Below are 27049 nucleotides of genomic sequence, written 5' to 3' on the forward strand. Positions count from 1 at the left end.
TCTGCCCTTTTCCCCTTTTCATATGGTGTCTGGCAGCTTTCTCTGCCCCTTCCATCCACTGCCTGCCTTTTCTTTCCCTTCTGCCTGTGTCTTCCTCTTTTCTTTTTACATATGCATTCCAGTATCTCCCCCCTCCATCTTTATTTCTCCTCTCTCTGTTCCCCATCCATATCCATCTTCTGCTTACCTCCTATTTGACATTTTTCTCTCCATGTCCACTGTCATTCCCTCTGACTCACTCTCTCTCCTATCCATAACCTCCCCTGTCCCCTCTGTCTCTGTCCCTTTTCCACCCATATTCAGCATTTGTTCTCTGTGTTCCCATCCCCGTTTCCCCTATGTTCCGTATTTGCTCTCTGTGTTCCCATCCCTGTTACCCCCAAGTTCAGCATCTACCCTGTGTCCCCTTCCCTTGATGTTCCTCACCCTTCTTTCTCCCTCTCTCCTGTACTCCTACCCCAGGGCCAGTATCTCTCCATCCTCTTCTCTCAACCCCCTTTCTCTTTGGCCTGGCTGGAATCACTTTCCCTCCGTCCTCCCCCCCCCCTCGATTACTGCAGTATTGCACTCCCCCTCCTCACTCCACAGCCGCTCCTGCACGCCTCTAAGGTTCCAGGCTCGCCAGCAGCAATGAATGTGCTGCCTTCTGCCTGCCCCGGAAGCCTCCTCTATACAACTTCCCACGTAGGCGGGACGCTGAACAGAGAATGCTTCCGGGGCACTCACATTGCTGATGCTGCCAAGGGCGAGGTTTCAAAATTTAAACAGTAGCAGAGTGGGGCGAGCGAGAAGAGTGTTACCGCACTAGTCGGGGTGGGGGGGGGGGAGAAGCTGGGACACGCCATGCAGGGGAAGACGTCAATGGATGGCAGCATCAATGGATGGCAGCACGCACCCCCTAAGGAGTTGAACCCGCCCCCACCGCCCCGCCCTCATAGTCTGTACGCCACTGCCCATAGGTCCCACCCCCGCGTGCGCAGAGTTGATGGCGCCGATCATTCTCTAGTACCGCTAGTGGTAGCGAAGTGAGTGTCGCGCTGGGGAGGGAAAGCGGAGAAACCGCGGGGCACTGCAAAGAAGAGAGAGACTACTGGTCTGGAGGAAGAGAAAGACGCTGAATTTAGAAACTGCTGATCCTGCTGTTAATGTTAACTTCTGGCTGGGGAGGCTTAGCCTCCCCAAGCCTCTTATACCGGGCGCCTATGGACTATTGCAACTTGCTTCTCACAGGTCTCCCACTTAGCCATCTCTCTCATCTTCAATCTGTTCAAAATTCTGCTGCACGACTAATATTCAGCCAATGTTGCTATGCTCATATTAGCCCTCTCCTCAAGTCACTTCACTGGCTCCCTATCCATTTCTGCATACAGTTCAAACTCCTCTTATTGACCTATAAATGCATTCATTCTGCAGCTCCTCAGTACCTTTCCACAATCATCTCTCCCTGCATTCCTCCCCGGGAACTCCGTTCACTGGGTAAATCTCTCTTATCTGCATCCTTCTCCTCCACTGCTAATTCCAGACTCCGCTCCCTTTATCTTGCTGCACCATATGCCTGGAATAGACTTCCTGAGCCGGTACGTCAAGCTCCATCTCTGGCCATCTTCAAATCTAAGCTAAAAGCCCACCTTTTTGATGCTGCTTTTAATTCCTAACCCTTATTCTCTTGTTCAGAACCCTTATTTTATCATCCTCACTTTAATATTCCCTTATCTCTTGTTTGTCCTGTTTGTCTGTCCTAATTAGATTGTAAGCTCTGTCGAGCAGGGACTGTCTCTTCATTTTCAAGTGTACAGCGCTGCGTACGTCTAGTAGCGCTTTAGAAATGATAAGTAGTAGTAGACCCGGGAGACACCCTCTGAAAGACTCAAGGAGGCAAATTCTAAGCTCTCAACATCCAGGCCGTGAGAGCCAGAGACTGGAGGTTGGGATGTAGAAATGACCCCTCGTTCTGAGTGATGAGGGTTGGAAAACAGTCCAATCTCCACAGTTCTTCGGAGGACATCTCCAGAAGAAGAGGGAACCAAATCTGACGCGGCCAGAAAGGTGCAATCAGGATCATGGTTCCACAGTCTTCCTTGAGTTTCAGCAAAGTCTTCCCTACTAGAGGTATGGGAGGATATGCATACAGAAGGCTTGTCCCCCAATGTAGGAGAAAGGCATCTGACGCTAGTCTGTCGTGGGCCTTAAGTCCGGAACAGACCTGAGGTACCTTGTGATTGATCTGAGTGGCAAAAAGATCCACCGAGGGGGTGTCCCACACTCGGATGATCTTGCGGACTATGCCCATGTTCAATGACCACTTGTGAGGTTGCATTATCCTGCTCAAACTGTCGGCCAGACTGTTGTTTATGCCTGCCAGATAAGTGGCTTGGAGAAACATGCCGTGATGGTGAACCCAAAGCCACATCTGGACGGCTTCCTGACACAGATGGCAAGATCCGGTACCCCCCTGCTTGTTGGTGTAAAACATGGCAACCTGATTGTCTGTCTGAATTAAGATTCCTTGGTTGGACAGCCGATCTCTGAAAGCCTTTAGAGCATTCCAGATCACTCTTAATTCCAGGAGGTTGATCTGCAGACCTCTTTCCTGAAAGGACCAGGCTCCCTGAGTGTGGAGCCTATCTACATGAGCTCCCCACCCCAGGAGAGATGCATCCGTCATCAGCACTTTTCATGGCTGAGGAACTTGGAATGGTCGTCCCATGGTCAAATTAGATCGAATCGTTCACCACTGAAGAGAATTCCAAAAGCCGGTGGACAATTGGATTACATCCTCTAGATCCCCCGCAGCTTGAAACCACTGGGAAGCTAGGGTCCATTGAGCTGATGTCATATGTAGACGTGCCATGGGCCTCTCAAGACGCTTGGGTCTGTTTCTTCATACAAAGACACAGACTACAAGCGGCTGGGCTATGGTCGGGCCCAAGGCACTGGATACACCAGGCGTGGGTATTGGTACCTGAGATGGTCCGGTTGCACTGATTACAAGGTTTGAAGCCGCTGGGTGTCTTCGATGACATGGAAGGAAAAAAGGCTTTGGCAAAATCAAAAGACGCGATTGTGCCTGTTGGAAGAAAAAAGGGCACAAAAAGAAGGGAACAACCCGAACGCGGCCGGCCTAAGCCAGCCGCGTTGAAAACAAAGGAAACTTTAAAGGGGGCAAAAATAAAGAAACTACGGGAAGTGTTTTTTTTTTTTTTTTAAACTGTAGAATTGTTGAAAAAAGAAAAGAAAAGAAGGCAAAAAGCCATGAAATGAACGAAGACTCTTTCCCGGGCCTGACAGGAGCGCAGAAAAAAACTTTACCACATCTCAACGCGGAGAAAAGAAAACTGAAGAATGTGTTCGCGCAATGGGCGGGAAATAGGTCCGCGCACGCGCACCAGAAGACTCTGGCAAAACTTTTTTTATATTTGGCTTGCAAAATGCCGATTCCTGGGCCGACCCGAACGTCAACCCACATATGAGAACAAGCAGCCTGCTTGTCCTCGGAGAAACATCTCTACAGATCTGAGTCTGCCCACTTGCAAAGTCCATGAGTCCTTTGTACTGATTTGCAAAGGGAAAGTCCATGTGCATTTTCTCTTTCTGCTTTTTCTGTATGTATTTTTCCCATAGAAAACAATACACTTAGATTTGAAAATGCAATCCACATGCATTATTTTCCTTCCCAGGCCTAAACACATCCCATGGAATGCCACCAAATGTGCATTAAAGGAAATGCACTGGGGTCTGTGTTGAACAGGAGTAGTTATCAGACACTAGTAAAAAAGGCCCGTTTCGGAAACAAATGAAACGGGTGCTAGCAAGGTTTTCCTCAGAGTGTGTATGTTTGAGAGTGACTCTGTGGGAGAGTGACTCTGTGAGTGAATGACTGCGCGAGTGTGTGTCTGTGACAGAGAGTGAGATTTGGTGCAAGTGTGTGTGTGAGAGTGTGCCAGGGGCCCCCTCCCTCCCAGTGCCAGGGGCCCCTGCATCCCTCCCTCCCTCCCAGTGCCAGGGGCCCCTCCCACCCAATTTCTGTGTCTCCCTCCCTCCCTCCCTGTCCCTGCCTGTATGGTGATAGGTGCTTGGAGAGCCTGAGGCATGTGTAAAACGTGAAAGAGAGAGAGAGAGAGAGAGAGAGGAAAGTGGCTAGAAGCAAAGGGTGGGGGGGAGGGGGGGTAAGAGAGAGAAGGAGGGTGAGATCTCCCCATTAAAGAAAGGTTGTAAAAATACCTTTGTAAATTCCGAACACTGGGGCTGCTGTGAACAGGACCCCCTCCCCCTTTTTGTAAGACAAATCCTCTCTGCAGGATGGTTCCCCACCCCCATGACAGCCCCTCTGCCACCTTGTCTCTGAATGCAAATGCAAGTGTCACAGCAGGATTGAAAAGGGATCCCGGTGGTGGTGGTGGTGGTGGTGGGTCTGGATTGTCAAACCCAGGGTTGTGTTTATTGTCTCGGGGGGGGGGGGGGGGGGAGGTTAGTGTAATCAGGAGAAGCGAAAGAGATGAAAACCCAGTGATTTTAGCTGGCAAATTGTTCCGTTTTTATTTTATTTCTTCTGTTGTCCCACCTACTCTCCCCCACCCCCATGACAGCCCCTCTATACCTACCCGCCACCTTGCCTGTAAATGCAAGTGTCAAAAGAGGGCACAGGTGGGGAGGAGGGATGGAGAGAGCAGCAGGGAAACCCCTGCTCCCTGCGTCAGGATGCCAGGGCCAATTAAGTAGAGGGCATGAAATTAAGGGCAGTTGAGAGCCTTGTCTCTGTACAGACATTGAAGGGCTGTTGTGAGGTTGTTAGGAAAGATCGGAGATTGTGCTGCTGCCTTTCCTTCCATTCGCTCTGAGCTCTGTGCTGTGACTCTCTTGTCCCGCCCTCATTTCCTGTTTCTGCAAGGACTGGAGCAGAGAGTCAGAGCAGAGAACTGAGAGCGAAGAGAAGGGAAGGCAGCAGAATCTCCGAGCTACCTTGCCCTTCACTTTTGCTGCCGGGAGCCCGGTAAGAGGAGGGGAGGGTAGCAGACGGGTGTTGCCGAATTTGGAGGGGGTTGCGACGTGCACGTAGGGGTTTGGGCGGGGCCTATTTTGGGTGATTGGAGGGCCACGGGTGGAGACATCTGTGAAACTGCGAGGGGGGGGGTTGGATTTTGGAGGAGGCGACGTGGAGGTAGGGTGGATTTAGCTTGGTTTAGAGTGTATGGGAATGACGGCTGCATTGGGGAGTGGAAACAGATTAACCAATGGGCTTCCTTGCTTAGTGTAGTGTGGTGATTATGACCCGCCCTCAATGTCATCACGTTTTGATGTGAGGGCGGGGCAGAGATACCTGGTTAGTAAAAGTGGTTACAGAGCTTCGAACAAACGAACCCTGAAGCCACAGTCAGTTTCAGAACGTTGAGGTTGCTTTTTATGTGCAGATGGGGCGTGGTTGAGGGCGGGTCTATGAGTGAGGGCGAGTGGTTCTCATAGCCTAGCCTACGAAGAGTACAGCAGTTCAGTGCTTCAGTGCCACGGAGTGAGCTTCAGAACCTTCGAGGTGGAATTGGAATTTATTTATATAGATTCTACCCGGTAAAATTGATACTTATCTGAGTATATGGTTTTTCAAAATTTCCCTTCCATATACAGAGAGATCAATATGGACAGACATGTTCTTATTACATTCTTAATTTCTTATTTCAGTACTTTCAGTAATGGATACCTTCACTGTTTGCTGTTCAGCTCCTGGGATTGTTTTATAATAAAATAGAAAATGTAAAATACAAAACAGTATAGGACGCATGGGACAAAAGGACATGAAGATAAGGGATACACAGGAAATCTGCACTGCACTTAGCTAACAAGCCCTCTAGGGGGTTACTGTTTCTTGACTGTATCTAGACCCTTTTCCTCTAGGTACTCCATTCTCATCTCTCAAGGAACATAATAATTCTTGGATATTTATTATTACGGTATGGTGCACAGTCAAACAATGAAGCCTTAGTCATGAATGTATACACCATGGCTGGCTTAACCATTGGACCAAGTGAGGCTCTGGCCCAGGGCACCAGCAAATAAGGGTGTCAATATACCCAGCTTCTGACCTCACCTGATCTACAGGTTAAGCCTTTTCTTCCCCTTCCCATGGGTCTGGCACTGCTCCCTCATCTCACTTACTCCTCCACAGTCCTATAAATTTTACGTCTGTCACCACTGGCAGCAGCAGCAGCATGACAGGTTGCCTTCGGCCAGCCCCTGGATCTTCTCTCTGCCATGTCCTGCCTCCTCTTGTGGGCAGGACATGGCAGAGGTAAGACCCAGGGGCTGGCCAAAAGCAGCCTATCATGTTGCTGCTTTGCTGCTGCCTCCAGTGACCGACATAAACTTTACAGGACTGGAGGAGTAATCGAGGTGAGAGAGCAGTGATGGATCCATGGGGAGGGGGACAGAGAAAGGGGGAAAATGAGACTTGACTTGGGAGGGAGAGATGCCAGCCCAATAGAGGGAGAGATGCCAAACCTGTGGCGGGGGGAGAGAGGGGTAGGAGGCGCTGAAGTGATATGATGATATGGCACTGCCAAAACAAGTTGTCTCAGGTTGCTACTATCTCTTCAGCCAACCCTGTATACACCTTGACCGGGTGACTCAAAGTTCTCCTCCATCCTAGACAGAACAAATATTTAACTGCCACTCCCCTCTTTCTGTCCAAGATGAAACCTCAGCATTTCAAGAAGGCAAGCAGCCCTACATTCCCCACACTTATGCCCCGATGATCAGAAGCAAACGCAGGTGCTAGAAGCTGTTAGCATCTTACTAGCGCCTGCATTTGCTACCGCCCCATGATCAGAGCCCCCGAGCGTGTGAAACAACGTGCTTGCAGGCTCTGAACGCAACTAGCATGCTAATTTTTTAATTTTTTTTTTGTTACATTTGTACCCCGCACTTTCCCACTCATGGCAGGCTCAATGCGGCTTACATGAGGCAATGGAGGGTTAAGTGACTTGCCCAGAGTCACAAGGAGCTCCCTGTGCCTGAAGTGGGAATCGAACTCAGTTCCTCAGTTCCCCAGGACCAAAATCCACCACCCTAACCACTAGGCCACTCCTCCACAAATGCACGCAAAAAAGGGCTCTTAGCGCAAATAGCATGCAAATGCATGCTAAACCTATTCATCCCCGATGATCAGCGACCAGCACGCCAAAGATTGGCACGCTGGCCGCGGCAAACCCTATGCCAGCTCGGAGCTGGCATTAGGGTTTGCACACCATTGGGGAGGAAAGGTGAGCCCTGTCCACCGGACCTCCAGCCCCCTGTCGCTGGGGGGGGGGGGGGGAGGGGGGGGAGGGGGGGTGGAGGGGTCGTCGGGCCACCAGGGACTTCTTAGAAATGCTGGGGGGGGGGGGACTGGAGACCCACCAGATCTCCCGCCCTCCCTGAACCTGTGTCAGTGAGGGTCGGAGGGACCGGAAGTCCGCCGGACCTCCAGCCCCCATTTTGCCTTGCTCAGGGCAGGGGTAGTTGGGGTCTGGTGATCCCATGGACCTCCAGCCCCTGTGTTTAACAGGTCTGATCTTTTGACAGCCCAGACCTGTCAAACAAGTGTGGGAATGCTCCCGCACTTCTACCCCATGATCAGAGAGAATTGTGTGCTTAAATTTGCATGTCATTATCTCTGATCATGGGTCCAATAACACCCCATGCTGTTCCAGCGCTATTTTTAGAGCACTGTTTGGAACAGCGCGGGGCTTTTGATCAACTGCTTGTTAGAGACTGAGGGTGGCTGCTGCTGCTGCTGCTAAGCCACTGGAATTAGGCTGTCTGGTACAGCAGCACTGCTTCAGGACAGAGGTCTTTCGCAGGTGGAGGGAAGAACTACTGTGGCAAAAGGAGTGATTGGGGGAAGGGAAGAGCAACAGAGAGGGTAGAAGGGTCCCACTGGTTTGTCCTGTAGTGCCAGGACTGGCAGTCACAAGAGGCACAGAGGAGCTATGCCTAGGGGAGCATGACATGTGAAACTGGGCCTGCAGACAGCATGGTCCTGAGGCCTTGAAATCTGAGCCAGTTTAAGGAATGAGGCATCACTCCTCTAGCTGTGTTCCCTTAACCACTTACCTACTTTGCCTATACCACAAGCCAGTGGTTCCAAAACCTGGTCCTGGAGGCACTCCAGCTAGTCAGGTTTTCATGATATCCACAATATTAGTGCTTTCCAGAAATTTAGGTGGTCAAGCGTAGTTTTTACTACTTTTGGTAGTGCGTTCCATAGTTGTGCGCTTAAGTAGGAAAAGCTGGATGCATAAGTGGATTTGTATTTGAGTCCTTTGCAGCTTGGGTAGTGGAAGTTTAGGTATGATCGTGCTGATTTTATAGTATTTCTGGTTGGCAGGTTGATGAGGTCTGTCATGTATCCCGGTGCCTCGCCATAAATGATTTTATGAACTGTCGTGCAGATTTTGAAAGCGATATGTTCTTTAATTGGAAGCCAGTGCAGTTTTTCTCTGAATGGTTTGGCGTTGTCAAAACGCGTTTTTCCAAATATAAGTCTAGCTGCTGTGTTTTGGGTGGTCTGAAGTTTCTTTATGATTTGTTCTTTGCATCCCGCATAAATTCCATTGCAGTAGTCTGCATGGCTTAGTACCATTGACTGTATCAGGTTGCGAAAATATTTCCCTTGGGAAGAATTGTTTCACGCGTTTGAGTTTCCACATTGAGAAAACATTTTCTTTATGGTGGATTTCGCTTGGGTCTCTAGTGAGAGGTTTCAGTCGATTGTTATTCCGAGAATTTTCAGGCTGTCTGAGATAGGGAGGGTGTATCCTGGGGTGTTAATGTTTGTAGGTTTGTATGTATTGTATTGGGATGAGACGATGAGGCAGTGTGTTTTTTCTGTGTTGAGTTTTAGTTGGAATGCATTTGCCCATGAGTACATGATATTTAAGCTGAGCTTGATTTCATTGGTGATTTCTGCCAGATCATACTTGTAGGGGATGTATAATGTAACATCTGGTTCCCTAGTATTTTATAAAGGAATGTAGCACCTACATTTCTTTATAGAATAGACTTCCACTAGGCACCTTCTAAGTCAGGGATCCTCAAATCAATTCCTCGAGGTCGACAACCCAGCCTAGTATTCAGGATTTCCACAATGAATATGTACGAGATCCATTTGCATTCACTGCTTCCATTGTATGCAAAGAGATCTCATACATATTCATCGTGGAAATCCTGAAAACCAGGCTAGGTTGTGGACTTCGAGGACTGGATTTGTGGACCGATGCTCTAGGTGCTTGGGGTGTACTGTTATAGAACTGCCCTCCACGTGTCCTTGAATGAACAATGAAGGCTACTGAAGTCTATTTTTAACCAGCCATTAAGTGTCAGTGAGGGACTTAAGTTTCCCAACCTGTGTTTCATGAACCCTGGTGGTACATGAAATCATGACAGGGGGTCTGCACAGCACAGAAAAGGGAAATACTTAACAGCCTTTGCTTGAAACTGTAACTTGCTGGTCCGAAGGAGGAGTGATGGCAGGGTAGGATCAGCAGTAATGAGGTAGCTGAAAGCAGCAGGAATGGTAGGGAAAGGATCAGCAGCTGCAGCACAGACCTAAAGCAGATACAACACTGCAGCAGCATTAGGTGAGGGCAGAGAAAGACAGAGAAACTAATAGGGGCTGTGGGGATTTCTGGAGAAAAGAGGACATGACTGGTTGGATTGTAGAAGAAAAGGTGAGCTGTAGGAGAGAGACTAATATGGCCAAAGCTTTGGGGGGGGGGGGGGGGTAGACAGAAAGACTGATGGGGTTAGCTGGAGGTGAAAGAGCAATAGAGACTGATGTTGACTGCTGGGAGAGAGACCAGTGGGGACAGGCTTGGGATAGGAGTGAACAATTGAGGTTGGAGAAGGATCCCCAAACATTTTTTAGGTCAATGAGGGGGTATACTCAGCCAAAAAGGTTGGGAACCCCCATAGTACCTTATATCTTCATCATACTGTAGCTTTATGAATACATTTTAAAGTGGTAGAATACTTTTACCTTTAAACGGAAGCACACCAGCCCCATTATGACTTCAGCAGAGATCTCAAATCGTTCATCCTGATGCACTAACTCTTCAAATTCATGTGCTAATTGTACATGCTGGGAGAGAAGAAAGAAAGAGAAATGAGAGCATTATGCAAACACTGTAAGCCTTCACTGCCCTCTGATAGCTAATAATGAGTTCTCTCACATCGTACTATGACATATTAACACAGTTTTGACCTTCTGTCCCTCTCTCCTATTACATTTTGTCCAACTTTCATTTATTCTTGAATGAGTCTCTATTTAGCAACCATCTCAAAACTTTGCTGTGCAGCCAGGCATGGTATATAGACTAAAATATGACCTTCTTCACATGAGTCGTATGCCAATTTAAATGAACTCCATCATGACTACAGACCATTAAAAACAGAAAGTTTGGCCTCATGATAGCAAAAAGTGAAATTCAGTTCAGCTGAAGGCGCTACACACCAGTCTACAGCCCCCACCCACTGCTGCCACATACCCAGAACTCTTGGGGTCAACAGGGAATGCAACATACCTGAGAAGGTTAGAGCTCTTCAGCTTGGAGAAAAGGCAGCTGAGGGGTGATATGATAGAAGTCTACAAGATAATGAGCGGAGTAGAGCGGACAGATGTGAAGCGTTTGTTTACACTTTCAAACAACAATAAAACCAGGGGACATAAGATGAAGCTAGAATATGGTAGATTTAAAAAAAAATAGGAGAAAGTTTTTCTTTACTCAGCGTTTAGTTAGACTCTGGAACCCGTTGCCGGACAATATAGTGACAGCAGCTGGCCTTACGGAATTTAAATGGGGTTTGGACAGATTCCTGAGGGAAAAGTCCATTGAACATTATTAATTTTTTTTCTTTTGGGGGGGGGGGGGGTTGCCGGGTTCTTGAAGCCTGGATTGGCTGCTGTCAGAGACAGGATGCTGGGCTTCATGGACCCTTGGTCTTTTCCCAGTCTGGCGGTGCTTATGTACTTTTATACCTTACAGTACCAGTACCTTACAGTGCTAAATTTAAAACTCTCTCTTTGATTTTCAAGGTCCTCAGACAAGATGGGGCAGAGTACTTAAAGAATAAGCCCTCTATACACCTTTGAGACATATAAGGTCCTTTCAAGGAGCATCACTATCTCTATCCTCATCAAAACAAATTGAACGATGTGATACCGGCCAGCGATCCTTCTCAGGAATAGCCCCCATGCTCTGGAACTTACTCCCAGAGCAGCTATGTCTAACTCAAGATTACTTCTACTACAGGAAACAGATGAAAGTCTGGCTCATCTACCAAGCCTTTAATACATAGGGTGACTGACTATACACTCACTCCGCACATGAAGTAGCTTGCTATACACACTGTAACTTAGACCAGTTCCTTATATCTTGTTTAACTATACAAAGAACTTGCCTTGAGTTTAGCCACTCATCTATTTATCAACTGATTCTGTACCACCCATCTTGTACCCATCTATATATCTGCACTTGGCCCCTTGGCTACATGGTAAGCTGTGCTGTAGAAAAGCATTAGCATCATATCCATGTTATCTGAATGTTCTAATGCATGTTAGGTGTATCATTAGTATTATGCTATTACTGTATTATGTCTCTGGTATTTGAATTCCAGTGCTATTAAAATGTGTATAGTTTTGATACTGTTTCATGTTAGTCTTAATATTAGGTTTTAATTAGCTGTTCTCAAGTTTAGCTCATTTATTGTATTCATTTTTATATTTGGCCATTTTTACTATTGATATGCTGTTAACAAAATTGTAAGATTTATGTTACATTGGGTGAATCTCATCATAAACGTGGTTAATAAATCCCAATAAATAAATAAAATAAACATAGAGTTTCATCAACAAGCTGGTGGATTGCTGTGTATCCGTGAAGGGGAGAGAATAAACTTTTTTCCCAAGTCTTGCTGAGTATGTTGACCTGGTGACCCTGATGTGTAAGATCTATACAATCACAGCTGATTATGAACAGGAGTCATTACGACTTGACTTTTTCTGAATGGGAGGTGTTGCGACACGTTTATAGGAAGAAGGGACATGGATCCCAATATGGAGCTCATGGATGAAATCAAAGAATTGGTACAATCAGCACTACAAAGAGGTATGTTGACCGTGAGAGAAGCACCCTTCTTGAGATGTTTACATACTAGTACTCCATATATTTATTTTGTACCTAAAATTCTTTTAAAATGCCCAACATCCACCTGGATGCTCCATTGTCAGCACACAAAATTCAGTACTTGAACCACTCTCTGTACAATTGGATCACGTTTTGCAACCTAACGTAAAGACTATGCATTCCTATATACAAGATACTATTCAGATGCTTAACATATTGGAAGACATTGAACTATCATCTGTTCCTATAATCATGGTGAGCAGGGATGTGGCCGCCTTATACACAAATATATCGCAATCATCAGCTTTAGAAATTATTGAAGAAGTTCTTGAAAGAAGACTATCTTCTGATATTTCCACAGACTTCTTAATGCAGATAGCCCAGCTGGTGATACAGTGCAACTATTTTTGGTTTGAGGGTGAGTATTATCAGCAGATCCATGGAGTCGCAATGGGGGGCACAGTAGCCCCCTCAGTTGCAACGCTGTACATGGCTAAATTTGAAGAAGATATACTATCAGGCTTATTTTCGAAAGAGAAAGACGCCCATATTTCGACCCAAATCGGGAGATGGGCGCCTTTCTCTCAAGGGCGCCCAAATTGGTATAATCGAAAGCCAATTTTGGGTGCCTCCAACTGCAGTCTGTCGCGGGAATGGACAAAGTTGACGGGGGCGTGTTGGAGGCATGGTGAAGGCGGGACTGGGGCGTGTTTATCAGCCGAGGAGAGATGGGCGCGCTCAGCCGATAATGGAAAAAAGAAGGGCGGCAGAAGCGAGAATTTGGGCAACTTTTTTTGGACCCTTTTTTTTCACAAACAAGTCCGAAAAAATGCCCCAATTGCCCAGATGTCCACCGGAGGAAATCGGGGATGACCTCCCCTGACTCCCCCAGTGGTCAATAACCCCCTCCCACCAAAAAAAAGAACTTTAAAAACTTATTTTTCAAGCCTGTATGCCAGCCTCAAATGTCATACCCATCTCCATCACAGCAGTATGCAGGTCCCTGGAGCAGTTGTTAGTGGGTGCAGTGGATTTCAGGCAGGTGGACCCAGGCCCATCCCCCCCCTACCTGTTACACTTGTGCTGGTAAATGGGAGCCCTCCAAACCGCCCCAAAACCCACTGTACCCACATCTAGGTGCCCCCCTTCACCCATACGTGCTATGGTAATGGTGTAGAGTTGTGGGCAGTGGGTTTGGGGGGGGATTTGGGGGGGGGGGCTCAGCACCCAAGGTAAGGGATCTATGGACTTGGGAGGTATTTTAATTTTTTTTAAACCTTTTACAAGTGCCCCCTAGGGTGCCCGGTTGGTGTCCTGGCATGTGAGGGGGACCAGTGCACTACGAATCCTGGCCCCTCCCACGACCAAATGCCTTGAAGTTGTTCATTTTTGAGCTGGGCGCCTTCGGTTTCCATTATCGCTGAAAACCGAGGTCGCCCAGCTCAAATCCACCCAAATCTGATGCATTTGCCCGGCACCAACTGTATTATCGAAACAAAAGATGGACGCCCATCTTTTTCAAAAATACAGTCTGGCCCGCCCCTTCGCGTACCCGTCCTCGGAGATAGTCACCCATGGAGATGGGCATTCATGTTTGTTTATGCCCCTCTATATGTGTCAGATTAATTTTCAGAATTTGAAAGATTGGAAAAGATATTGAGATTACATATTTTTTCTGTGGTCAGGATCTGAACAACATCTAGTATAGTTTACAGAGTGGATTAATCAGTTGGATGAAAACTTGAAGTTTGAAGTAAGTTATCATACTCGGGAGATTGATTTTTTTAGATATTAATGTTCCTAAGACTCAGGAGGGATTCATGACTACATTATATTGGAAGGAGGTGGACCAAAATAATTATCTACGATTCCACATTTTTCACCTGAACAAACTTAAGTTTGCCGATCAGCCAATTTTTGAGGCTAAGAAGAATATGTTCCATAGATTTTGAATTTAAGAAGCAAGCAGCTACCTTACATATTAGGTTTCTACAATGGGGATATCCATCTAAAATAATCAAGCGTGTATACCTTAGATCCCACTATGCACAGCAATCTTTATTGTTAAAATATCAATGTCCTCAACAGGAAGAAAAATTAGTATGTGTCCTACTACATTCAGTTATGTCAACATCTATTACCAATTCAATTTATAAACATTGGTATGTTTATATGAGGAGTTTACAGAGAAGCCACTTATTGCACTGCAACTTGGAAAGACTATAGAAGAAATGGTGACATATTGGGGAGGACAGCCTTGGTTAGAAGACAGAGCTGAACATCAGCACTGTGTTAATTGTCAATGGTGTTGCAATACTATAGCAGGACCTAGTTGGCAAGATCCTTAAACTCAAAGAACAAAAAAGGCTCACAATTCTACTACTTGCAATTCTAAGAATATAATGTATTTTATTGAATGTCCTGGTGAGAAAGAATATGTGTGCAGGAGTAGCCGAGCAGTGATGATCTGATTGAACAGAAGTCAAATATTTATTTATTTAGTTATTTATAGTACATTTATACCCCACATTTTCCCACAAAAGCGGGCACAATGCGGCTTACAAAATTACATAAAGTTACTTATCAGTGAGGGTATTGACTGAATAACTGTTTGAAACAGGTTCAGTCAAGAGGAAGAAGGTGTGAACTGAGTGATGTAGTTGGGATAAGCCTTCTCAAACAAAAATGTTTTTAAGGATTTCTTGAAAATTTGATGGTCGGCAATCTCTTTTAAGGACCTTGGTAGACTGTTCCAAGACTTTGGGCTGACATAGGAGAGGGATGAGGAAAAGAGCAGTTTATATCGAACAGATTTATAGCTTGGGTAGTGTAAGTTGAGGTATGATTGAGCTGTCAAGGAAGCATTTCTGGATGGTAGATCTATCAAATCTTCCATGTAGGCAGGGGCCTCCCCATAGATAATCTTTTGAGTAAATGAGCAGATTTTGAAGGTTAGACGATCTAAAATGGGGAGCCAATGCAGGTTGAAACGAAGAGGTTCAACGTGTTCAAAGCGTGATTTGCCTAAAATAAGTCTAGCAGCTGTGTTTTGAGTAGTCTGTAGTTTTGTCAGGATAAATTTTCAGCTACCAGCATAAATACCACTGCAGTAGTCTATAAGTGAAAGGACTAATCAATGAGTGAGAGGAATTTCCTGATATGCCGCAATCTGCACATTGAGTGGAACATTCTTTTAGTGATGAGATTAACCTGGTTATCCAATTGCAAGTGAGTATCTAGGAAAATCTAGGATTTTCAGGGTTGATGAGACTGGAAGAGTAGAATCCCCAGTGACAAGTGAAGTCGGGATAACCTTGTTATGCTGGGACAATAGGATTAGACACTGTGTTTTGCCCTTGTTGAGTTTAAATTGAAACGCTGCAGCCCAAGATTCCATGATGGCAAAGCTGGCAGTTATTTTGTCGGTGATTTCAGCAAGAGTTGTTTTGAAAGGAATGTAGATGGTCACGTAAAGTGTAGGGGAAAGGGATGAGCCTTGGGGCACTCCACAAGAAGCGGTTCACGGTGCAGAAATGGCAGAGTTGGATTTAACTTGGTATGTTCTTAGGGATAGAAAGCCCTTCAATCAGTTAAGCACATTGCCTCCTATACCAAATGTATCTAATAGGTATTTATTTATTTTGTTGCATTTGTATCCCACTTTATCCCACCTATTTGCAGGTTCAATGTGGCTTACATTGTACCGTAATGGCGATCGCCAATTCCGGATCAAGAAATACATAGAGGCTCATTTTCAAAGCACTTAGCCTCCCAAAGTTCCATAGAAACCTATGGAACTTAGCCTCCCAAAGTGCTTTGAAAATATGCCTAATAGTGGTATTAAAGTTTGTACATGATAAAGTAAATTAAGCAGTCAAGTGTACAAGTTTTTTTCCGTGGAAGAAATCAAGTGGTATTGTGTTAAAGTTCAGTAGTTGACAGTGCAGGTGAAGTAGGGTTAAATGCGTGTGGGAAAAAGGAATCCAAACTATAGCTACGTAATGCAAGGTTCCACCTTATGAGTCACCGACCAGGAAAGGGATCTAGGTGTCATCGTGGATGACATTGAAACCTTCTGCTCAGTGTGTGGCGGCGGCAAAGAAAGCAAATAGAATGTTAGATATTATTAGGAAAAGAAAACAAAAATTAGGACATTATAATGCCTTTGTATCGCTCCATGGTATGACCGCACCTCGAATACTGTGTGCAATTCTGGTCGCTGCATCTCAAAAAAGATATAGTGGAATTAGAAAAGGTACAGAGAAGGGCGATGAAAATGATAAAGGAGATGGGACGACTTCCCTATTAGGAAAGGCTAAAGCAACTAGGGCTCTTGAAGAGATGGCTGAAGGGAGATATGATAGAGGTCTATAAAATGAGTGGAACAGAACAGGTAGACATGAATCGCTTGTTTACTCTTTTCAAAAATACTAGGACTAGGGGGCACGTAATGAAGCTACAAAGTAGTAAATTTAAAACGAATCGGATAAAATATTTCTTCACTCAACATGTAATTAAACTTGAATTCATTGTCAGAGAGTGCAGTAAAAGCAGTTAGCTTAGCAGGGTTTAAGAAAGGTTCGGATAGCTTCCTAAAAGAAAAGTCCTTAAACCATTATTAAAATGACTTGGGGAAAATCCACCGCTTATTTCTAGGATAAGCAGCATAAAATGTAAGCCATGCAGCAGAATTTTGAACAGACAAAAGGGAAGAAAGTGTTTACTGAGCTACCTCAGAGGAGCAAGTTGTAGTAATTAAGCAAGAGGTGATGAGAATGTGGATTCAGAATGGAAAGGTTAAACTTTGGTGATGTTATAGAGAAATAAATGGCAGGGTTTAGCGGTTGGATATGTGCAGAAAAAAAGAGGAATCAAATATGACCCCAAAGTTATGAGCGGAGGAGACAAGGAAGATGACAGCGCTATCCACAGAAACAGAGAATGGGGGAAGAGGAGAGATGGGTTTAGGGAGAAAGATAAGAAGCACAGTCTTGGCCATGTTCAATTTCAGATGGCTGCAATGTCTTACAAGCAGGCTGAGACTTGGGCCTTGATTCCTAGTGAAATTTCTGGTGTGGAGAGGTAGATCTGGGAATCATCAGTGTAAAGATGGAACAGAAAAACATGGGAGGAGGTCAAAGCACTAAGGCAGGAGTGTCAAGGTTTTCAGGATTTTCACAATGAACATGCATGATATCTATCTGCATACAATGGAGGCAGTGCATGTAAACAGATCTCATGCATACTCACTGCAGAAATCCTGAAAATCCGCCTGGATTGTGGCCCTCAAGGACAGAGGTCGGACACCCTTGCACTAAAGGTAACAGAGAGAGAAGAGAAGTTGTCCTAAGACAACTTCTGAGGTACACCGATAGTGGAACTAGTAGTGGAGGAGGATCTACCAGAGCATTCACTAAACGTGCAATGGGAGAGATAAAAATAAAACCAAGACAGAAAAGAGCCCCCAAATCCACGCAACGATAGTGTATCAAGGAGGATGAAGATTGAGTAAAGGATCTTGGATTTTGGCAAGGGCTGTTTCTGTAGAATATAGAGGGTGAAAGCTAGATTGTACTGGAACTAGAATAGTTTGAAATGAAAAAGTCAAGACGGCAGTGGGAAACAGCATGTTCAACTAGCCTGGATGAGAAAGGGAGGAGGGAGACTGGACCATAGCTAGAAGGGCAGTTAAGGTCCAGTGAAAGCTTTTTGAGAAGAGGTGTAACCACAGCATGTTTGAAGGCATCAGATAGAAGGGGGAGATAGAGCTGAACAGATAAATGGGAATGGGATCAGAGGAATAGAGAGCTCGAAGTAAAAAAAAAAAAAGAATATGTGCAGTTTCCTCTTCTGTGATTTTAGAAAAGGAAGAAAGGGTGGCAAAGGTTGAAGATAGGTTGTGATAATGAACTGGGGGAATGGGAGATGAAAGTGACCTGTAGAACTCACTATCCTGCTTATAATTGAACGAGAAAAACGCCCAAGTTCCGACCTAAATCGGGAGATGGACGTTTATCTCACAAAAATGAATAACGCGGTATAATCGAAAGCCGAACTTGGACGTTTTCAACTGCACTCCATCACGGAAGCGTACAAAGTTGATGGGGGCGTGTCGGAGGCATGGTGAAGGCGGGACTGGGGCGTGGTTATCACCCGAACAGAGATGGGCGCCTTTCGCCGATCATGGGAAAAAAGTATGTGTTTGTAGCTAGAATTTAGGGCACTTTTCCTGGACCCTGTTTGTTCACGAATAAGGCCCCAAAAAGTGCCCTAAATGACCAGATTACCACCAGAGGGAATCGGGGATGACCTCCCCTGACTCCCCCAGTGGTCACTAACCCCCTCCCACCACAAAACATGATGTTTCACAACTTTTTATTTTCACCTTCAAATGTCATACCCACCTCCCTGGCAGCAGTATGCAGGTCCCTGGAGCAGTTGTTAGGGGGTGCAGTGGACTTCAGGCAGGTGGACCCAGGCCCATCCCCCCCTACCTGTTACAATTGTGCTGCTTAATGCTTAGTCGTCCAACCCTCCCCAAATCCACTGTACCCATATGTAGGTGCCCCCCTTCACCCCTTAGGGCTATAGTAATGGTGTAGACTTATGGGCAGTGGGTTTTGAGGGGATTTGGGGGGATTTGGGGGGCTCAACACACAAGGGAAGGGTGCTATGCACCTGGGAGCTCTTTAACATTTTTTTTTTGTTTTTGTAAAAGTGCCCCCTAGGGTGCCTGGTTGGTGTCCTGGCATGTGAGGGGGACCAGTGCACTACGAATCCTGGCCCCTCCCACGAACAAATGCCTTGTATTTATTCGTTTTTGAGCTGGGCGCTTTCATTTTCCATTATCGCTGAAAAACAAAAACGCTCAGCTCACAAATTGTCGAATAAAACATGGACGTCTATTTTTTTCGAAAATACGGTTCGGTCCGCCCCTTCACGGACCCGTTCTTGGAGATAAACGCCCATGGAGATAAACGTTTTCGTTCGATTATGCCCCTCCACGTGAACCATAAAGTAGATGAAATTGCACCCTCAATTGGGCTCCATAGCCCCCAGGTGAAGCAACCACTGCAAATGTGATTTCTACAGCCTCACTCTTGAGGAGTCTGCAAAGGGACACCATAAAGGTGTCCAAAACGGGTTCTGTGAGCTCAAGGGCATAACCTTTTTTTTAACAACCTCCAAGATCCACTAGTCAGAGGTAATGAGGGCCTACTCCCAGTAGAACAGGCAGTCTTACTCTAACCGCACCTCCACAGAGTGCACACTGACCTTCATTGGGAACCCTTAAGTAGATTACAGTGCAATATAATCTACTTAAACTGCCCAAGCTACAGACAACACAAAACACACCCATTAAGACTTATCTACGCACTGAAAAATTTCAACAGGGTCTCTCTTCTATATGCCCAGTTACACTAGCTGACTGTAAAGGACAGAATTGTCTTCAAACTCTGTTTTGTCTTCAAAACTTTTCAAGGCTATGCCCCCCCCCCCCCCCCCTCCTAAATGTTTTCTATAATCTCAACTGTGCAATCAGGCTACAGGACAAGAAACTCAAACTTTACTTCCCATCATACAAGGAATTTTGCCTCTTCACAAGCTTATTCTCTTACCAAGCTGCCAAATTCTGGAACTCCCTACCAACACCTATGCTCAATATCAACTGCTACATCCAATTCCGTAAAGCCTTAAAATCCATTTTATTCAAGAAAAATGTACTGTTGACACTTTAAATATGTTTAATGTCAAACTGTATTTCCTTTCTTTATAACTATTCATCAGACACGACCAGTCTACAGGAAACCTTAAAAACCTGTTCCCTGTACTTTTTCTACTAAACCAATGCTAATTCATTTCCCACCAGGTAACATTATCCCTCGGCCATACGATGTAACTGACACCCCATTGAAATACTTCTGTCTTATTCACCTGTCAATCCGCTGTAGTCTGTAACGGACATCTCAATGCACTACTGTTGATCTCTTTACTCTGTAATCTGCTCCAAACCTCTCAAGGTGCGAGTGGAATATAAGCACCTGGCAAAGTAAAGTAAAGTGTGGAGGAGGCAGCAGTTTTCTCATCCTCCTAAAGGGCAATCCTTTTTGCCCCCTCACCAAAGAGAGGCAGCTGGTTCCCTTCAGTCTTGGTAGTTATCAGTCACAATCCTTGGGGTTTGACCTGCTCCCAGATCCTCTAACTACAGATCTCGCCTTGTCCTTAAGAAGCCATTGAGGACTATTCACACCCAAGTCCTTTACAAGTTTCTCAAGATCCTCCCTGAATAAAAACTGGCCATGAAATGGAAACTTGCTTAAGTGAGACTTGTCTGCAGACCAGTACCAAAGCCATTCTGGGAAAGGGGGAGACTGTTCCGAAAGGATGGACTCCACCTTAACTGGGATGATTAAAGAGATAGGGAAACTTTTAAACAAGAATTGGGGGGGGGGGGAGCAGCTTTTCAACTAGAATGGGGGGGGGGGGGGAAGCCGACTGTCACCCAAGAATGCATGGTTTGGTGTGGCATATCCTCAAAGGGTCATTCCACGTAAAGTGGTCTGGTGGTCCCTGCGCGACCATCACGGACCTCGACAAAAATCCCCTGTGAACACCCACACGTCCCCAATGAACATCGGCAAAGCTCCACGCTCGCCGATGCAACACTTGCCGAGACACAGCAATCTGGTGCATGTGCAAGTGTGGTAGATCTATAATCATGTTTATTTGATAAACTGCAAATCTGTAAAATTCTGTACAAAAGGAAACAACACGGAATAAACAAATCAACATCTGACAAGACAGAGAGCAAACATTACATTATATTACAATAGGGATCAAAAGATAGAACTATTTGCTTGTTATATATAAAAATAATTCTTAAGAAAGAAGATACAAGGACAGGAAAACACAACACAATCCTGTCAACCTATTCCAGCCCAGTACCAGGTAGTAGCAGCAGTGACAAGAACTGAAATAAAATGCTTTTTGCAAAAAGGTCTTTAACTGCATCTTGAAGTTAACAAATGACTGCTCCAGTCTGAAATAGGAAGTGAATTCCAAAGCATTGATACAACAACAGAAGAGCAAAACATATGGGACTAGATTCTATACATGGCACCACAAAAATTGACGCTGAAAAACCAGTACTTGGTGGTATTCTATAAACTTAACCAAAAGTTAGGCGCACTTTATAGAATATGCATAGTGGCCATCCTGCAACTAAAATTTAGGCGCAGGCAATTTATACCAGCTAAAACCTGGTGTACACACGTCTTATTTAGGTGCAGATCGGGCATATTCTGTAACAGTGCATGTAAATTTTTGGAACGCCCAAGACTCACCCATGCCCCTCCGATAGCCATGCCCCCTTTTGAGATCTGTACAGTTCAATTTATATGTATGCTTAGTGAGTTATGTGCATAAATCCTAAGTAGAGTCAATTGGTACTGATAATTGCTTCTTAACATCCAATTATTGGTGTTGATTGGCTTGTTAACCAATTAAGTTCCATGCACAAAACTGGCTATGCATGTTTATTTGTGCACAGAACTTTAGTCGCTATTTATATAATCCTGGGGATGATACAATCATACCTTAAGATGAGAAGGAACTATAAGAAGGTTTTGATAATGAACAATGATGGAGCAGAGAAAGTAGTATACCACACTGGCTTTTGTCAAATCTAATTTGCATATTCTTGACAGGTGGCCATGCCCACTTCCGGTTGTGACATCCAATCAGAAGTGAGGACATGCTCAAACCACGTCCACTCTGCCCAAGCCACACCCCATTTGATGACATCACAGACTATATCATAGCCCTGCCCCTGCCCCACCCCTTTTGTATAACTTCACCCCTATCCCCACCTTATTTGCATAGCCCTGCCCCAAACCCCACCCCTGTTGCACAACCCATGCCTTTTGGCAATGCCACAGGAAGTGACACCATAGCCATGCCCCTTTTTCCAAGATAGTGACAAGGACTGGACACACCATGTTACTTCCTGTTTCACACTACTTGCCACCATCTTGGATGGGGTCTCGTGATGGAAGTGATGTCAAATTCCTCCTTCGACACCACCCCTATAGTCCTGGAGAAGCATGTGCAGTTTGTTTTATCCCTGTCCTTAAACCATTTCTTTGTTTTTAATTCCGTTTGTTCTCTCCTCCCCCACTTACCCTCTGTTTTTTCACAATATATGGCATCAGACAGAAGTCTGTTCGCCTTCCTTTTTTCAGAAAAAATCAGCAGACACAGGAATGTGTGCAGCTTACCTTTTTTTTCTCACAGGAAAGAAAATAAGCATTATTTTCTGGAGGACTGTCTGGCCAAACCTACTATTGTGTCGGGACTCTTGTTCTAAGTAACAGTATGAATATAAGAACATAAGAAGAGCCATACTTTGTCAGGCGGATGGTCCATCAAGCCCAGTATCATGTTTACAACAATGGCCAAGTCAGGTCACAAGTACCTGGTAGAAACTCAATTAGTAGTACCATTCCATGCTACCAATCCCAGGGCAAGCAGTGGCTCCCTCATGTCTATCTCAATAGTAGATTATGGGCTTTTCCTCCAAGAACTTGTCCAAACCTTTTTTAAACTCAGATATGCTAACTGCTGTTACCAGATCTTCCGGCAACAAGTTTCAGAGCTTAACTATTTGTTGAGGGAAAAAATATTTCCTCCTATTTGTTTTAAAAGTTTTTCCATGTAACTTCATTGAGTGTCCCATAGCCATTTACTTTTTGAAAGAGGAAAAACTCGATTCACTTTTACCTGTTCTACACTACTCAGGATTTTGTAGACCTCAATCATATCTCCCCTCAGCCATCTCTTTTCCAAGCTGAAGGGCCCTAACCTCTTTAACCTTTCCTCATTAAGAGAGGAGTTCCATCCCCTTTATCATTTTGGTTACTCTTCTTTGAACCTTTTCTAATTCTGCTATTTTTCTGTTCAGATACGGTGACCAGATTTGAACACAATATTCAAAGTGAGGTTGCACCATGGAGCGATATAGCGGGATTACAGTATTCTTGGACTTATTTACCATCCCTTTCCTACTAATTCCTAGCATCCTTTTGCTTTTTTGGATGCCAACGCACACTGGGCAGACGACTTCACCATATTGTCTACGACGACACCTAGATCTTTTTCTTGGGTTCTGACCGCCAAGGTGGACCCTAGCATCAGGTATCTATGATTCAGATTATTCTTCCTAATGTTCATCACTTTGCATTTGTATGGGTCATGCATTTGAGATATTACCTTTCTGTGGTACAACCATATTATATACAGTGGGGGAAATAAGTATTTGATCCCTTGCTGATTTTGTAAGTTTGCCCACTGACAAAGACATGAGCAGCCCATAATTGAAGGGTAGGTTATTGGTAACAGTGAGAGATAGCACATCACAAATTAAATCCGGAAAATCACATTGTGGAAAGTATATGAATTTATTTGCATTCTGCAGAGGGAAATAAGTATTTGATCCTCCACCAACCAGTAAGAGATCTGGCCCCTACAGACCAGGTAGATGCTCCAAATCAACTCGTTACCTGCATGACAGACAGCTGTCGGCAATGGTCACCTGTATGAAAGACACCTGTCCACAGACTCAGTGAATCAGTCAGACTCTAACCTCTACAAAATGGCCAAGAGCAAGGAGCTGTCTAAGGATGTCAGGGACAAGATCATACACCTGCACAAGGCTGGAATGGGCTACAAAACCATCAGTAAGACGCTGGGCGAGAAGGAGACAACTGTTGGTGCCATAGTAAGAAAATGGAAGAAGTACAAAATGACTGTCAATCGACAAAGATCTGGGGCTCCACGCAAAATCTCACCTCGTGGGGTATCCTTGATCATGAGGAAGGTTAGAAATCAGCCTACAACTACAAGGGGGAAACTTGTCAATGATCTCAAGGCAGCTGGGACCACTGTCACCACGAAAACCATTGGTAACACATTACGACATAACGGATTGCAATCCTGCAGTGCCCGCAAGGTCCCCCTGCTCCGGAAGGCACATGTGACGGCCCGTCTGAAGTTTGCCAGTGAACACCTGGATGATGCCGAGAGTGATTGGGAGAAGGTGCTGTGGTCAGATGAGACAAAAATTGAGCTCTTTGGCATGAACTCAACTCGCCGTGTTTGGAGGAAGAGAAATGCTGCCTATGACCCAAAGAACACCGTCCCCACTGTCAAGCATGGAGGCGGAAATGTTATGTTTTGGGGGTGTTTCTCTGCTAAGGGCACAGGACTACTTCACCGCATCAATGGGAGAATGGATGGGGCCATGTACCGTACAATTCTGAGTGACAACCTCCTTCCCTCCGCCAGGGCCTTAAAAATGGGTCGTGGCTGGGTCTTCCAGCACGACAATGACCCAAAACATACAGCCAAGGCAACAAAGGAGTGGCTCAGGAAGAAGCACATTAGGGTCATGGAGTGGCCTAGCCAGTCACCAGACCTTAATCCCATTGAAAACTTATGGAGGGAGCTGAAGCTGCGAGTTGCCAAGCGACAGCCCAGAACTCTTAATGATTTAGAGATGATCTGCAAAGAGGAGTGGACCAAAATTCCTCCTGACATGTGTGCAAACCTCATCATCAACTACAGAAGACGTCTGACCGCTGTGCTTGCCAACAAGGGTTTTGCCACCAAGTATTAGGTCTTGTTTGCCAGAGGGATCAAATACTTATTTCCCTCTGCAGAATGCAAATAAATTCATATACTTTCCACAATGTGATTTTCCGGATTTAATTTGTGATGTGCTATCTCTCACTGTTACCAATAACCTACCCTTCAATTATGGGCTGCTCATGTCTTTGTCAGTGGGCAAACTTACAAAATCAGCAAGGGATCAAATACTTATTTCCCCCACTGTATATAGGTACAGTGGAATGCCGATTATCTGGATGACCAATTATCCAGACTGGTGCATAGTGGCGTAGCTACAGGTGGGCATGGGTGGGAATAGGCCCACCCAGAGGCAGCGCATCACCCCCCCCCCCCTCCCATTCTGATGGTGGTCCAGCATTCACCTCCTCTCTAAATCTTCCCCGTTGTACCTTCCCAGCAATTCATCCTTGCAGCCTGCTGGCCCCTCAGGAAATGACGGCAATGAGAGCGGGGATGCAGCAGCGAAAAGCCCTGCCCTTTCCTTTTTCCTCTTGACTCTCATGCAGAAAAGTTTCTATAGTACAGTGCTGTGTTTCTTTCTAACAAGAAAACTAAAATGGTTTCAAAGCAAATGTTAAACTGCTCGTGAGTCCTTGTGCCCAGGCCAAGGCTTAGGAAGGACGTTGGCCAAGGCCTAGGGTGGACCAAACAGGCGCTAAGCAAAACCACGGCCACAAAACCCCGCACACACAGGACGAACAACTAGCAACACCAGGAAAGGGAGATAGACCACTCAGGCGGGCCTCACGGCCGAACGGGAACCCACTCACACAGAGTCCAAGCGTGTGGGCCTCACGGCCAAACTGGAAACGAGTCACACACTGGGGAAGGGAAAAAGAACAATGAGGGGTCCCAAAAGGGACTGGTGCACATGCAATGCACACAGCACTAGCTAGTGACACAAGGGAAGGGTGACAGACAAGAAACTGGCAGGTACAAGCTATGACCAGGGGAAGAGAAAGTCAAGGACAGAATGGGACACAGACTCTATAAGAGCAAAGCTCCACAGGAACACTCTAGGCTGTAGCATACAGCACAAAAATACACTAGGCTGTGCCACACAGCACCCAAAGGAAAAAGGAAGTCTCCTAAAGGAATACACAAGGCTGTGCTAAACAGCACTCAAGGAGAAGGGAACCACTATAGGAATACACAGGACTATGCCACTCAGCACTCAAGGGTCAAGGGAATCCACACACGAGTATGCAAGGCAGTGCCACAGAGTCAGATAACAGATACTAGAGACAAAGGGAAAAGCAAGCAAACAGGAAAGGCTGCCTTTACATACACCAAACAGATAAGGGCAATGGTCACAAGAATCAGGAGACAAGCACAGCAGACAAAGCGTAAAAGCAGGCTAAAGGGAAGGGCTGCTAAACACAAGTCAGGGAGAGGCAGGCTTACACTGCAGTTAAAAGATAAAAGCTAACAAAGGGGAAAAACAAACAACATTCTTACCAGAACTCAGTTAGCACACAGAGACAGAGCAACAGAGCACCCACAGGTGCAGCAAGGTAATCAGGGAAAGCAGCTTAGCTAGGGAAACAAACAAGCATATGCTGGAAACAACCAGCACACAGAGAAGCTGCGAGCAATGAGAGGAGTAAACAAACTCCCACGAAAGCACGGTGTGCTACAAGCACAGACAGAGAGAGGGTAACAGGCTTCAGCTGACAGGGATCAAACGCTAAAGCATGGATTGTAGGGAAGGGTAGGTTTAAATAGATCTGACTTCTGACGCCTGCTGCCTCAGACGTCAGCTCAGTCCCTAACAGGCCAATCAGAGGCGAGTCCCAGTCATTCCCCTGCCTGTCTAGCAGAATCATAACAGCAAAAAAGGGTCATTTTATCATTACAAGACAAAACAGACATCATGGAGAAGTTAAGAAAAGGAGTGTCTAGGAAAAATTTGGCAGAAAAATATGGTGTAGGAACATCAACAATATCTGACATAAAAGGACAAAGTGATGCTATTGTCAACTATGTTTCAGTTCTTGAAAAAGAGGGAGTTGTTCCAGAAAAAAACATAAAAAGACCACCTATAAATAAAGCTCTATATCCCTGGTTTTTGCAAAAAAATCATTGGGCCATCTGATTTCTGGGGTGACATTAACCGAAAAGGCAATATTTTTTAATCTGCAACTTCATGGGGATTCAATTCAAAGCCAGCACTAGATAGCTTCAAATTTTTAAACACCGGCACAGAATTAGGA

General features: G+C 45.4%; 1 protein-coding gene across 1 annotated transcript in view; it reads right to left on the reverse strand.

The window, feature by feature from the left end:
• DDC (dopa decarboxylase) overlaps nucleotides 1-27049 on the reverse strand; it is a 438446-nt gene that overhangs the window by 18488 nt on the left and 392909 nt on the right. The window contains 1 exon segment of the mRNA XM_030209542.1: nucleotides 10007-10108. Within this exon segment, the coding sequence (XP_030065402.1) occupies nucleotides 10007-10108 (102 nt within the window).

This window comes from Microcaecilia unicolor, chromosome 1 (genome assembly GCF_901765095.1).
Source record: "Microcaecilia unicolor chromosome 1, aMicUni1.1, whole genome shotgun sequence".
NCBI lineage: Eukaryota > Metazoa > Chordata > Amphibia > Gymnophiona > Siphonopidae > Microcaecilia > Microcaecilia unicolor.